The sequence below is a fragment of the Indicator indicator genome, chromosome 29 (genome assembly GCF_027791375.1).
Source record: "Indicator indicator isolate 239-I01 chromosome 29, UM_Iind_1.1, whole genome shotgun sequence".
Lineage (NCBI taxonomy): Eukaryota > Metazoa > Chordata > Aves > Piciformes > Indicatoridae > Indicator > Indicator indicator.
Genome location: NC_072038.1, coordinates 13,174,518 through 13,189,168, shown reverse-complemented (window position 1 = coordinate 13,189,168; position 14,651 = coordinate 13,174,518). Strand labels below are relative to the sequence as shown.

The following is a 14,651-nucleotide window of genomic DNA, read 5'->3' as shown; positions in this document are numbered from 1 at the left end:
ACCTTATCCTGTTATCACAGAGGAGAATTTTTGGCAGGAATGGGAGATGTTGGAGGTCATATAGTGTCCTTCCTAAGACCAGCAGTACTGCAGTTGCTTTGCAATGCAAAATGTTGAAGATCTCCAGATCTAGACTGCACCATAAGAGTTGACCAAGAAATGGAGAGCAAAGACAGTCTTAATTTCTGCTGCATCTTTTCCTCTGACCAGTTGAGTGTGATACATCCATAGTCATGGTCATGGTCATGAGCACTGTGTCAGGGGTCTTTTCTTAACTGGAGTAGTGATTGTTGCCATCCAATGAGGGATGGGGCAGTGGCAGAGCCTGTAGGGAGGCGGTGGAGCATGGGCTGGTGGATATGAAATGCCAGACAGCAGTGCCCTGCTGTGTGCCCAGCTCAGACTGTGCCTGTGCCTCTCAAGGTGACACTAGGAAAGGTGTGGGCATTGGTAAAGGTGTGGTGAGGTAGCAGAGCAAGGAAACAAGGAAATCACTGCTGGAGCTAGGACTTGGATCTACCTTGGCTCCTATCTTGGGTTAGCAGTGGCAAAGGTAAGTTAACACAGGGGATGTCCTTTGTTCTCCCAACAGAGAAGGCTAAAGCAAAGCAATTAAAAACCTCAGTGCCTGCTTCTGTGAGTGTAAAGACAGAGATCCAGAGGTAGTGGGGTGGGGTTTGGAAGTGGAACATTTTGAACTGATTTCCAGACAATTCCTGGCTGCTGCAAAGAGCCAAGAGCTGAGTGCATAAGTGTGAGCTTGTTGAGATTTCTGCTCCTGAGGCAGGCTGCTGAGCCATGGTGGAGTTCTTTGCAGAGGCGAGACAGGCTCGAGAAAGGGAGGAAATCCAAGGGCTGACTTAGGACACAAGCTGGCTTGTTGACTGAGATTTCTGGGTTTTTCCATTGTTGCACTGAGGAGCTGAGGGTGGTGCTACTGAGCCTGCTCCAGATGGTGTTATGCACAGTATGAGGATCTGGCAGCCCTCACTCTGGTCATCAGCTGTCAGCTGTGTGATGGATTTTTGGGGGGAAAGGTTTCTGGAATGTGAATAAAGCTTCTGGTGAGCCTGTGGGGCAGACGGGATTGGCTGAATGATGATGTAATGTGGGACCTCAGTGCAAACCAGGCCATGTCAGCTTTCCAATGTTTGTCAGCCCTGAGGTGCAGTGCCCTGCTCTGGAACAGCTGGGGCCTTGCCACTCAGCTCTGCACCCAGTGCTCCTCCTGCCTTGCCTCCAGAGAGATTCTCTGACTGTAGGTCTTCCAGTCTGCTGCTGGAGGGACCTCCTGCAGGACTCGCTACTGTAGTTACTGTGGAATTTAAAACTCTCTGATCAAAAAAATGGTGGTTTTGCTTATACCTGATTCAGTGAGCACTGCAGTGGTTGTGCATAGATTCACAGAATGGTTTGGGCTGGAAGGGACCTTAAAGATTATCTAGATCCAACCCCCTGCCATGGGCAGGGACACCTCCCACTAGACCAAGCTGCTCAAGGCCTCAAACACCTCCAGGGAGGGGGCATCCATAACCTTCCTGGTCAACCTGTTCCAGTACGCAGGCTTTGATCTCTGGAATAGCTCTTCTTGTGTCTTGGTTAGGACCTTTGAGACAGTGAAAGAGGAGGTAGACAGAAGAAACCTCCATGTTTTCTCCTCTGCCTCTTCAGGTTGTTTGGGGCTGAGAGTGCCCCTAAGAGTGTGGAGCTAGTAAAGTTGAGACAAGAATATGAGTGAACAATTGGAAAAGAAAAAATTCCCCTCTAAAGCATCATCTTCCTTCCACTGATGGAGTTTTTAATATTTTTTTCCCTAAGCAACTTCAATCACCTTAGTCTTGGAATCCTCTGATGGAACAGTGCAGTTACATACTAGCTATACTGTGCAAGAGCAACTGATGGGTGAGATTTAAAATCAGCCTGTTTCTACTGAACACTGAAGCTCAATAGCATATCCATACTCCCTCCCTGAGTGCAGCTGATGTCTCCTTGGGTTTCCCATTCCCTTGCAAAAAGTAGCAGCTAATAGCTTACTGCTTCTGCAGAGATTTCTGCCATCATGGGTCAGATTGGAGCAAAAAGCTGGTGAGGGCCTTGGAAGCTCCATCAATAAATACAGCCCACCCATGTGTTTTTCTGGAACAAGACCCTTTCACAGAATCAATAAGGTTGGAAAAGACCTCAAGGATCATCAAAGTCCAACCTGTCACCCAAGACCTCATGACTACTAAACCATGTTACCAAGTGTCATGTCCAATCCCCTCTTGAATACCTCCAGGGATGGTGACTCCACCACCTCCCTGGGCAGCACATTCCAATGCCTAACAACTCTCTCTGTGAAGAACTTTCTCCTCACCTCGAACCTAAACCTCCCCTGGCACAGCCTGAGACTGTGTCCTCTTGTTCTGGTGCTGGTTGCCTGGGAGAAGAGACCAACCCCCTCCTGGCTACAACCTCCCTTCAGGTAGTTGTAGACAGCAATGAGGTCTCCCCTGAGCCTCCTCTTTTCCAGGCTAAACAAGCCCAGCTCCTTCAGCCTCTCCTCATAGGGCTTGTGTTCAAGGCCTCTCCCCAGCCTCATTGCCCTTCTCTGGACATGTTCAGAGAAGCCTTTTCAGAGGTTAAACTGCCCAGGCCTCAAACCATCTTGTCGCCTTTCTTCCTCTTTTACTTCTACCCTTTATCTTTTCGCTGGCTGAGACTGCAGACTTTTGGGGACAGGGGCACTTTCTCTGCAGGGATGTGTGTGCTGTGGCTATAAGTAAGACTCGTAGCTTCCTTGCGAACCTGCTGTGATGCAGCTGCCATGATGCTGGTGCAAATTGGGAAGCTGTGTCCACCCCAAGGGCCCCCAACTAGCTCAGTGTCTGCAGCAGAGGTTAAGGTGGATGCTGGGTTATTTTGGTGCTGTGGTATGGTGGCAGCAGAGCAGTGCTACTGGGGGAAGGCAGTCTGTTTGTCAGCTCCATTTCTCCAGGCACAAAGGAAGTTCTTTCACCTATTTTTTTTTTAATTTCTATGCCTCAGTGAGCACATTCCTGTGGTGGGAGCTTGTTGGCATCTGCCACAGCTGGCACCTTTCCTCCGGGCTCCTGACTGTGTTTTGAGCTGCTCACTGGTGGGATCTGGTCTTCCCACACTGGCTTTTGCAGCCCTCACATGGACAACAAGCATGCAGTGATCCTCAGAAGCTCACCTGGGTCCCACTTGTGGGTGGCTCACAGTCTAGTGACAATGGTAGCAGTGTCAGTGTCCTCATGGCTGCAGTGCGATACTGCAGTGAGCTGGGTCCCATGCAGCCCCTACCTTGCAGATCCTCTGGAATTGGTGCTCCTAGGACATGGCAGAAGAGGCAGGATTATCCTGCTGTCCTCTCAATCAAAGTTCTGCAAACATTCCCTGTGCCTGGAATTTGCAGGTACTGGGCTCCCATCTTCTCTTTCTTGGAGTCATTGTGGGCTAAGCAAATACGTATTTTGAAACAGTATAAATATAGATTTGGGTTGTTTCTTTAGTGCTGCTGTTTTGATACAACACTGAAGATGGTATTTTCTATGATTAATCTTTATTTTTGTTAGGATTAACAATTCTGGCATATCAAGACAGCTCAATTTAAAAATATTCCTTTCCTTGCCTAAGCCAGATTCTGTAGTTCCAAGGGCATCTGGGTCTGGTTTTGCCTTATCAGAGCACATAGCAATCACCTTCTTGCTGTGACACCACTGTAGCTGGCTTTGGGGTGCAGGTCTCCTGTTTTTTGGCTGGAGGCAAGGACCCGAGCAGTTTCAGGGTGGGGGGAGGGGGGTCTGGGGTGAATGTACTGTCTTCTTTTGCAGCCTGCACAGCATTAGCCCTGCCTTTGCCTAGCACTGGGTGATGGGGATAGAGAAGAGTGGGAGAAAGTGCAAGTTCTGCAGTGATTCAGGGGGATTGTCCAAAGCACAGAGCATCCTCCAGGTAGCATTTGAGGAGCCCTTGTGGGCAGGCAGTGAAAAGCCTCACAGGGTATCCAGGGTCTCCCCTTCTTCCAGGCAGTACCTGAGAAATTCCTGGATTTTGGTGATATATAAGTATTGCATCTGCAGTGGTGGTCTGGAGCCCTGAGTTCTGACCCAAGTTATCTTTTCTATTTGAAGGGTCTCCTTTGCTGTGGTGTGGAGATCCAGGCTGCTTGTTGAGCTGGAGGAGCTGTGGAGCTTCTTGAGCTGGTGGTTTTCTTCCACTGTAGCATGATCTCTGGCCATTGGTATGTTGCCAGATGGGCTCCCTGCTGATGTCCAAGCTTCCCTTCTACCTGATCCCAGCAGCCGCTGCATGATGCTCTTGGTCTCTCTTATGAGGCTCACCCAGCCCTTGCTGCCTCTACTCATTCTTGTGTTGACCCTGCAAGGCACTGAGCATCCTTCAGCATCCCACTGCTCTACCCTGCTGTCCTCTCTGCAGCTCTTGCAGGCTTTGAAGAAAAGTGGAACTTTCTTCCCCTGCAGAACACAACAGATCCCTGCAAGATTTCTGACTTTCCCAAATGCTACCCAGCCAGGAGTTACCCCTGTTCCCAAAGTGGAAAATAGGCTCCACAGTGTGGGAAATTCCTTGGCCAAAGTGAGATCCCCTTATCCCAGCTCACCCCATTTTTTGGGAGGACCCAGAAAAGAACAGCATGGAAGCAACACAATCCTGGACTTCCAGTTATGACTTCAGTGGGACCAGAGCTCTCCACATCTGTGGGGATGTTACCTTTGCCACTAGGTTTTTGCTGAGTTTCCTTCTCCAGCAGCTTTGAGCATTCATGTAGCCCCAAACCCCTGGGTTTCTACCTTTGCAAGACACTTTGTGTCTGGACATTTCCTCTCACTTCTTCCTTTTGATTACACTTTTCCTAACTGCATTGGCACCCAGGACCAGGGAAGATGGAGTTAATTGCACAGCAAAGACCTTCTGCCATGCTGTGGATAAGCCATTAAGTAACTGCACAAGCCTGTGCTGGTTGCCACTGAAATGGTGGCAGGACTGGAGAAATACTTGCAAGAAGCCTCAAGACTTCTCCTCAGCCTGGAAAAGAAGAGAGGCAGCTTTAACTCAGACAGCAAGAAGCAGTGTGTCCAGACTGTACAATCACAAGAGGTTAATTTTCAGCAGCAATCGTCTGGCCTGGGCAAGCTGTGTTGCCTTTTTTGTGGTGGCCTCCTCCTGAGGCAATGCCATTGCATGTTGCAACACAAAGACGGTGCTTTAGGCACATGATATATTTGGGAACTTATTAAGGCCCATCCAAACTGGAACAGACAGCTCTCCAGGTGGGGATAAATGCCCACAAGGTGGCCATCCTTGGAGGTTTGTCCTACAAGACCTGCTTGTTTGTGTCTTGAGACTTTAACACAAAGGTGGTACTGTTGCTGGGGAAGGAAGCGAAATCTTGGTGTGACATAGGCTGGACACGAGCAGAAGTTGTTTTTTTGCAGCAGCAAAGTTGACCTGAAGAGTCAGGAATATTCCAATATAGTCTGGGCTAGAGGACAGCTCCAAAGCAAGGAGACATATGTCCCCAGAGGAAGCAAAATTCAGGGTGGTCTTGGAAGCGAGCAGCTGGGTGGAGGGAGATCGTTTGAAAACTATTTCACAGCTGGTTGTGAAGGGAAGGGCTGGGGCTGACTTGGGTGGAGATATCTGAGATGGACAAGGTACTCAGCATGGGTTTAGAAATAATTAGATCCATCCAGCATATTACACTGTGAGCAGTTCAGAGAGACTCTTAGAGGTCCCTCAGCACATCTTTTGGGTTGCCAGTCTGCTTTCTGTTGTTCATTGTGTCCTTTTTGGAGTCTGAAAATCCCTATTTCATCATCAATTACTGCTTTTTTTCTGAGGCCAACATTGTCTGCAATTTTGGTAGCTTTTAGCTAGGTGGTTCAAGCTGTCATTCTCCTCCAGCATGGCAGAACCAGAAGGTGGTGAGAAGAGGCATGAAATCCTCCCTGAGCATCATTCGGGTTCAGGGGGGTTTCTCCAAGGGCCTGAAGCCCTTCAGCCCTGGCCTTCTGTTCCAGTCCTACCCAACAGAACCCCACTTGGGGTAGTGGTGATATTGAAGCCAGACTTTTCCTCATAGCCTTTAGCAGCGATTGAACATGGAGAGAAGTGGGTGTTTCATTGCCATTGAACAATAAATGAGGAAAAACGAAAAGCAGAGAGCTGACGTGACTCATTGCAAGTTAGGCAGTAAATAAGCGACACAGCTGGGAAAAATCCAGGGTTTTCAGAGTCCCCACAGTCTGCCTCCCAAATGTTTACTAAAGAGACTGGAGTCTGATTGGTTTTACTTTATTTTTTATTTTCAGATGCTTCCATCTTCAGGCTGTTTTGCCTGTTCCACAGGAGCCAGTGTTTAAACAGTGCTAGCAGGAAATGTTTTTGAAGTGTGCTTTCAAAAACAACTCTGCTAAGATGTTCTTTTTATTCCTGGTTTAGACCCAGGCTTAGAATTCATGAAGAATGAATCTCTTGTCATTTGGAGTAAGTCAGCTGGCAGTTTGTTTTGAAGCTGTCCTTGTCATGGGTGAAGGCAGGACTGATCCATGTGCTGGAAGGATCACTTGTGGTCCTCACAGTAAAAAAAAAGACTTCACAGGTCAATTCTATTCTGTAGTCTCTTAGCTCCTCTCACAGCCAACGGTGGGCTTCTTTTGTCTGAAAAAGCCTTGTTTCCCCCTGGAGCTGTATCTAGTGTTGATTATGGAGCAGATGTAGAAATTACCAGGTGAGGTTTTCTGGACTGCATTGTACCAGATGAGAATGCTGGATGATGCCCAGAGTCCCCTTGGGTCTTGAAAGATATGAATCTTTGTGGATATCTCCAAGCTTCAATTGGTATATAGGGTTTTGTTGAAGTATTTCATGTTATGCATGATGAGCCAAGCTGGGCAGGGATGATGGAGCCATTGGAGAATGCTCCATGCATCCAGTAAGGGTTGGAAGGGGCAGGAGTGTGAGTGCAAGGGCTTGCTCCAGCAACTGCCTTGGACCTGGCCATGCAGATGAGGAAAGCACTACCCCGAGAGAAAAATGCTGTCTTGGAAAAGGTCAGGAGCAGCATCCTGGTGCCTGGCTGCAGATGGCAATAGCAGGGCAGGCAGGCTCAGGGAGTAAAGCAGTGAATGAGCAGCAGACCAAAGGCTGGAGGCTCAGATCTGTGTTGCTCTCTGGACTGATTCAGGAAGCCTGTTACTGAGGATGTGAGGGTGTTTATGGTGACAAGCCACCAGCCAAGGCATGGACAGCTGGTGCCTGGGGTACATGGCACACTGACAGGCATCTGGAGGAGCCTGGTGAGCCATGTCACCCACAGCACCATCCTGCCAGGGAGCTTTCCTGCTGCTGTGTCTAAATTAAACTGCTGGAATAACCCAGAGAAGCAGAAATGGTTGACTCAGGGCTTGGCTGGGATCCTGGAATTGACATTACAACTCATCCAGCAGAGTTTAAAAAACAAAAAAGGCATAGGGATTTTTTAATGAGTGTTTAAGATCTGGAATTTGTGTCTTGTCAGTAATTTGATCCAACCACAGGACTCATATCAGTGGGTGGGGGAGAAATCCTGTTTGAGCATTAGACACTGTGGGTTTCCACACCAGCTGTGAAGCTCTCATTGTGTCTGGTAGAAGGCTATTTGCAGTTGCTCCTTGTGGGTTGCCAAGCTCCTAGAGCAGAGTAGTTTACACCAGACAGTCCTTGCAGCATCCTGGTGGTGATCCCCTCCGGATTCCTGGCTAAGAGGAGGCTCCTGCAAATCTCCAGCTCAGATTCATGCTGACTCAGTGTAGACAAACAAGAACATCACACTGTGCCCAATACAAGATGCTTCAGCAGCCCTGAGCAGCACAAAGTGCCAGGTGCACCCACCAGTGTCCCACATAGCCCGTTCAGGATGGTTTTTCAGGATCTTTCATCACAGTCCTTTGCAAAGCCCCCCATTAATTTTGGGCACAGTGTCTGGAGTTTGGTGAGTACCTGCAACAGCCCTGGCTGTGCACATGCCCTTGCAGTCTGGGTGTTTACTTTAAAGGCATGACTCAGATGTGGGAGCCAAACTGTGGGAACAGCTTGGGCCCTGTTGCAGTTTTGTGGGTCAGATCTGGTCACATGTCAACCTTTGAAGACCTGGAGAAGAAAAGAACAAACTGCATTGGCAGCTGTGCTCTGCCAGTGAAGCAGCCATCAGGGACATTAGCAGGTGGGAGGGAAACCCTGCCTGATGCCACGTGACATACTGAGCGAGTTTGAGTCCAGGGCAGTGCTCCTGCATGTCCTGCCACTGCCACACAGCTCCCAGCACTGCAAATGAAGCAGCATTTCCAATGATGGTGCTGTTGGTGCAGCTCAGAGCTGGCCAGAGCACCTCCAGCCCAGTGCCTGCTGTCTTGACAGGCCACTAAGCCAGGCAAAAAGATCCAGAAGTGAACTTCAGCTGAGGTGATCTGGAGCCTGCCATTGGGATTAGCAGTGAGGGATGTTTAGCAACAAGAAGCTTTTGTCTTGCTGTGAGGCTTTCAATCTGTAAGTGCAGTTGTGCCGAGCATTGTGCAGCCTCGTGATGCCTTTAGGAGGGTTACAGGAGCTGATGTCGGTACAAAAGGATCTGGAGCAAGCAGCTGTGTTATGGTACACATCGTCTCCTGTCGGAGCCCACTGCTGGCTCCAGTGGTTTTCCAAAGCAGCATCTGATGCTCTCTGAGCTGCAGAAGGTGAACTCAGCACCTGAAGTAGATAGCTGCAAGGGCACCAAGGCAAGATCAGTGTCTGGTAAGGATGGTAGGAAGTCAACAGGTTAGGGCTTCAAGAGGAATAGGATAAAAAAGAGGAGAGTGAGGCCTGGGGTCCTCCAAGAACAATAGCTGGAGTGTCAAAAGTACACAACAGCCAGAGTATCATGGGTGGCAGGGGTCTGCAGAACAGCAACAGAGGTGAAGAAGGCTGTGGCAGGCAGAGGCGTTGTTGCTGTAGCTGCTGTCACTCCAGGACTCTGTAACAGGAGTGTCTGGAGAGCCTCATCCACAGGCCAGGACAGCAGTGATTGTCTGTGACCCAAGTGACTTGTGAGAACATCTTCCTCTCATCTGGATCTTCCCTGTGCTCATAACAAGATTTGTCTTTCCCATGCCTGGAGCTGTGTGGTCCCGTTTCCCCTTGAGGCATGTTCATTCTCTTGTGTTTGCAGGTTGCCTATGGGACCACAGAAAACAGCCCTGTAACCTTCATGGGATTCCCCAATGACACCATGACCAGAAAAACCGAGACAGTGGGATGCATCTTCCCCCACACAGAGGTGACTACAAATCTGCTCAAAATCCTCTGCCTGCAGCAGACATCGGCCCTCCTCCCTGTGTGGTGCTGGAGTCAGTGTAGGCTGCTATGTTTGGCTCAGACATGACGCCCCCCTAAGCCCTTCTTCTCTTCCACTGCAGGCAAAAATTGAGGATCCAGAAACAGGGCAGCCTGTGCCTCTGAACACTCCTGGGGAGCTTCAGATCCGTGGCTACTGTGTCATGCTGGGCTACTGGGATGACCCTGCCAAGACAAATGAAGTGGTCACTGTTGAGGGGTGGTACAAGACCGGGTGAGTCTGGAAACACCCCTGCTCTTCCCAGTCTGTCCTGCAGGGTGACACTGGGTTAGGAGGGGGCTATGCAGGAGTACTTTGGCTGCGATTGCCAAAGTAGGTAAAATGTAGCCCTTTGATCTGTTTGTGAAACTTTAGAGCACTGAGCCTTTGGTGTCAAGTGCCCCTAGAGATGGTCACTTCAGTACCAGTGAGATGGAGGGGCTGTCGGGGTATACTACAGGGGCAGGAATTGTCTGTCCCTGACCCTTGATACTTGTGTGGATGCTGCCAAAGGCAATGTCTCCCTGTAGCAAGAGCTCTTTGACCTCTTCCATGTGTTCAAGTCGTCTCTTGGCCACTACCCTCTGGATACCCTGACCTGGCCTCCCAACCAGGCTGGGTAGGAGCATCAGCCATTCTTCTAACGGGCTAGGAGGTGATCAGGAGGGTGGTGTCATTGCAGGGACCTTGCAAGCCTGGATGAGCGTGGCTACTGCAAAATCATCGGCCGGTGCAAAGACATGATCATTCGGGGAGGAGAGAACATCTACCCAGCAGAACTTGAACAGTTTCTCCACACTCATCCCAAGGTTGAGGAGGTCCAGGTGAGCAGGAGGGAGGTAGAGTGGTTGAGCAGAAATGGTTCCTGTGGTGAGAAACCCATACACAAAGCTACTGGGACTGCTGTTTGGGACCCTCTGTTTTCAGCATCAACTTCTGTGTAATATTCGTTGGCAAGCAGGAGGGAGAGGCTCATGGCATGGAAGGGGCAAGCAGAGTTCCTGGCATGGGACACACTGCTTGGGGAAATCCTCTCTTGTCCCAGTTTCAACTCTGCAAAGCAGAGACTCATTCTCCTTCATTTTTTAAACTGCCTATCTGCTTTCTTACAGCCCTCTGAAATTCTTGCTGCTGGAAAGCAGTCTTGAAGGACACTTTTTATTTATAATTAGTTACTAAACTCCTACATCCAAAAAGACTCCTCCAATTCCCTAGAGATAAGTAGTGAGATTTGGTGTCACCCCTTTGCAAGACAGCAGTGGATCACAGCACTGAGCAGCTGCTCCCTATCTGCTGGGATTGTTCTTCTCCAGCTTTTGTGCCATACAAGTTTCCCTGTAAATAAACCTGTAAATTTAATCAGTGTTGTGCCTGTGCCAGGCTAGCACCTCTCCTTGGAATGTTGCCAGTGCAGATGGTTTGCAAACCAGCCCTGTTTATGTATTTTCTAGGGCTTTATGTCACTGCTCTGGACTCAAAAGGGTTGATGTGTCTCAAGACACTGGTTGAAGTGGGGGAATGACAGCAGGACTCCTGGGAAATACTGTGAGCAAGCAGGCTTGGGAAGCCCGTCTTCAGGTGTCATAGGCAATGGGCAACTAAGATCTGCAATTATCAGGGTTTCAAAGAATCCTTTATCAAATGCGTCCCTCTCTGCCATTCCATCTGTAGACCCCAAAGCACTTGCAGCAGCCTCCCAAGTTTCCCTGTTGGTCACTGAACCTGTTGCCCCATTCTGGGGGGAAGGAGAGGCACACAGAGGGACAAATAGGTCCAACGTTGCAGCCATGATGAGCTGCTGCCTGCCTGGTCTGACTCAGCCCTCAGTCCAGCGATTTTGCAAGACCAAAGAAAGCTGCTGGTGTCTGGGCATGCAACCTGCTCTGCCAAACGATGGGCAAGTCCTTCCAAGAGGGCCCACTATTGTGTGGAAAGCACCGGTGGGATGGTCAAGCAGTTCAAACTGCCTTTACACAGGCCCTCACCACAACTCCGGCATCCCGTGATATGGGTCAGGGCCTGCACACATACCCTGGGGGAGGAGAGGGCTGTTCCCAAGTGTCACACCACCCCTCTGTCCCAACCAGGTGGTTGGTGTGAAGGATTCACGAATGGGAGAAGAGATCTGTGCCTGCATCCGTGTGAGAGATGGGCAGGACTGCACCAAGGAGGAGATTAAAGCTTTCTGCAAGGGGAAGGTGAGTCTCCCAGTCCTTGGTTCCCTGCCAGACAAGGACACTCAGCAGCTGCTCGGGACTTAGAGATGAAAGGCCAAGGATCTGCTACAGGCCACCTGACCAGCAGAACCAAGCAGATGAGGCCCTCCACAGGGGGGCCACAAGCAAACAGAAGTGGCTTCATGGGCACTGGGGGATTTCAACCACCCTGACATCTGCTGGAGGGACAACACAGCTAGGTACCAGCATTCCAGGATGTTCCTGGAATGCATAGATAACAACTTGCTCCTCCAAATCGTAGAGGAACCAAGGAGAAAAGTGCTATCCTGGACCTTGTTCTCACCAACAGGGAAGGTTTGGTGACCAATGTGAAGCTCAGGGGTAACCTTGGCTGCAGTGACCATGATGCAATATAATTTAAGATCCTCAGGGCAACTAGGAAGACATATCCCAAGCTTACAACCCTGGACTTAAGGCATGCAGACTTTGATCACTTCAGGGATCTGCTGGCCAAACTACTGTGGGACAACGCCCTAGAGGGAAGAGGGGCCCAGGACAGCTGCTCAGTGTTCAAGGATCACCTTCTCCATGCCCAGGAGCAAAGTATTGCCACAAAGAGGAAAGCAGGGAAGAATCTTAGAACACCTGCCTGGATGAGTAAGGAGCAAGCTCCTGGACATGCTGTCACACAAAAAAAAAACTCTACAAGGAGTGGAAGAAAGGACAGCTAGAATGGGGGGCAGGTAAGGAAGCTGCCCGAGCAGCAAGAGACCTGCTTAGAAAAAGCTAAAGCTCAGTTAGAATTCAATCTAGCCAGGGAGATCAGGGGGAACAGCAAAAATTTTTATAGGTATATTAATGGTAAAAAAAAGCCTAGGGAAGGTGTGGGTCCCCTCAGAAAGGAAACGGGGGAGCTGGTGACAAGTGACATGGACAAAGGCTGAGGTTCTCAATGACTTCTTTACCTCAGTCTTCACTGGCAAGGGCTCCAACCACACTCCCGGGATCATGGAAGATAATGGCAGGGACTGGAAGAAGGAACTGCCCATGGTGTGTGAAGATCAGGTTCATGACCATCTGAGGAACCTGAAAGTGTTCAAGTCCATGGGACCCAATGAGATACACCCAGGGGTGCTGATGGAACTGGGGATGAGGTTGCTAAACTGCTCTCTAGTATATTCCAAAAGTCACGGCAGTCTAGTGAAGTCCCCACTGACTGGAAAAGGGGAAACAGAACTCCCGTTTTCAAAAAGGGAACGAACGATGACCCAGGGAACTATAGACCAGGCAGTCTTACCTCTGTGCCGAGTAAGATCATGGAGCAAATCCTCCTGGGCAGAAGAATAATGAGGTGGTGATTTGGTATAGTCAGCATGGCTTCACCAAGGGCAAATCCTGCCTGACAAACTTGGTGGCCTTCTATGGTGTCTGTGGTGCAGCAGACACTCTAGGGGGAAGGGATGCCATCCAGAGGGACCTGGACGGGCTGCAGAGCTGGGCACAAGCCAACCTCATGAGGTTCAACAAGACCAAGTGCAAGGTCCTGCAGCTGGGTCGAGGCAATCCCAAGCACAAATACAGGCTGGGCAGTGACTGGCTGGAAAGCAGCCCTGAGGAGAGGGACTTGGGGGTGCTGGTGGACGAAAAGCTCAACATGAGCCAGCAGTGTGCACTTGCATCCCAGAAAGCCAACCAGAGCCTGGGCTGCATCAGGAGAAGTGTGGCCAGCAGGTTGTGGGAGGTGATTCTCCCCCTCTGCTCTGCTCTGGTGAGACCCCACCTGGAGTACTGCATCCAGTTCTGGAGCCTCTATTACAAGAGGGATATGGACATGCTGGAAGGTGTCCAGAGAAGGGCCACAAGGATGATCAGAGGGCTGGAATACCTTCTCCTATGAGGACAGACTGAAAGATTTAGGGTTGTTCAGTCTGGAGAAGAGAAGGCTCTGAGGTGACCTTATTGTGGCCTTCCAGTATCTGAGGGGGGCTATAAGACAGCTGGGGAAGGACTTTTGAGGGTGTCAGGTAGTGACAGGACTAGGGGGAATGGAACAAAGCTGGAGGTGGGGAGATTTAGACTGGACGTGAGGCTGGATGTGGCTCTGAGCAACCTGATCTGGTGTGAGGTGTCCCTGCCCACGGCAGGGGGCTTGGTACGGGATGATCCTTCAGGTCCCTTCCAACCCTAACAATTCTATGATTCTATGATTTAGAGCAACTGAGGATCCTGCCCTGGCAGTCCCAGCTTGGCTGGCCATGCTGTTCCCAGCAGGCTGTGTAGCAGTTGGTTTTCTCTTCCCAGATCTCCCATTTCAAGATCCCACGGTACATTGTGTTCGTGGATCAGTACCCACTCACTGTCTCGGGCAAGGTAAGAGAGGGGCTGGGAAAGGCATGGGGCAGGAGCCTTAACCTCCTGTTCCTGCTCCTGTCTAAGTTTCTCTTCCTACTCCTCTCTGTATTTTATTCCAGATTCAGAAATACAAGTTGAGGGAGCAGATGGAGAAGAACCTTCAGCTCTGAGCTCAGGAAGACAGAACAAAAACTGGGGTAAATCAGCCCCACTTCAGCCAGCTTTGCATCTGCTTTTCGCTTGTACCTTGGGCTATGCTGTGGAGTCTTCTCCCCAACACCAGGCTGATGGCACTTTTTGTTAATAAAACAAAGCACCTTCTTTTCCAGTTGGATATCTTTGCTATCAGAAAATACCATGGTGTGAGGAAAGGATAGTTACTTCTGGAGTTGTCTGAACTTTCTACTGAAACACTTTATGAGGGTTTTTTAATCTTGTGTCTCTTTGAGCAGTTTGGCTGCAGCCATTTTTGTGGGTTTGAACAGATGATTTTACAGATATGTTTAAACCCTTACAGCCCAGCCTGGCTTCCCAAGGTAGGTGAATGCTTTCTCTACTTGAGTGTTGCTTAGCCTCCTAGGTCCTATAACACAGCTGATGAACTTGAAATTAGGGGCAGGGGCTTTAAAGAGTGAGAATTAGCATGAGAAGACGTTCGCTAAAGCTGACTGGAAAAGCCTGCCCTGTTCTCACACCTTTCCTGTGCCTTCTGACCCCCAAAGAAAGTTCTCCAAGGTAGACTT

At 49.8% G+C, this 14,651-nt stretch overlaps 1 protein-coding gene across 2 annotated transcripts in view; it reads left to right on the top strand.

The window, feature by feature from the left end:
* Nucleotides 1–14,111, top strand: part of ACSF2 (acyl-CoA synthetase family member 2) — a 37,898-nt gene extending 23,787 nt beyond the window's left edge. For both annotated transcript variants that reach the window (XM_054393661.1, XM_054393660.1), the window contains exons 11-16: nucleotides 9,215–9,322; nucleotides 9,462–9,613; nucleotides 10,062–10,203; nucleotides 11,467–11,577; nucleotides 13,858–13,926; nucleotides 14,028–14,111. In XM_054393661.1, the coding sequence (XP_054249636.1) occupies nucleotides 9,215–9,322; nucleotides 9,462–9,613; nucleotides 10,062–10,203; nucleotides 11,467–11,577; nucleotides 13,858–13,926; nucleotides 14,028–14,078 (633 nt within the window). In that variant the 3' untranslated portion in view covers nucleotides 14,079–14,111. The remainder of the gene's footprint in view (nucleotides 1–9,214; nucleotides 9,323–9,461; nucleotides 9,614–10,061; nucleotides 10,204–11,466; nucleotides 11,578–13,857; nucleotides 13,927–14,027) is intronic.
* Nucleotides 14,112–14,651: the final 540 nt, after the last annotated feature.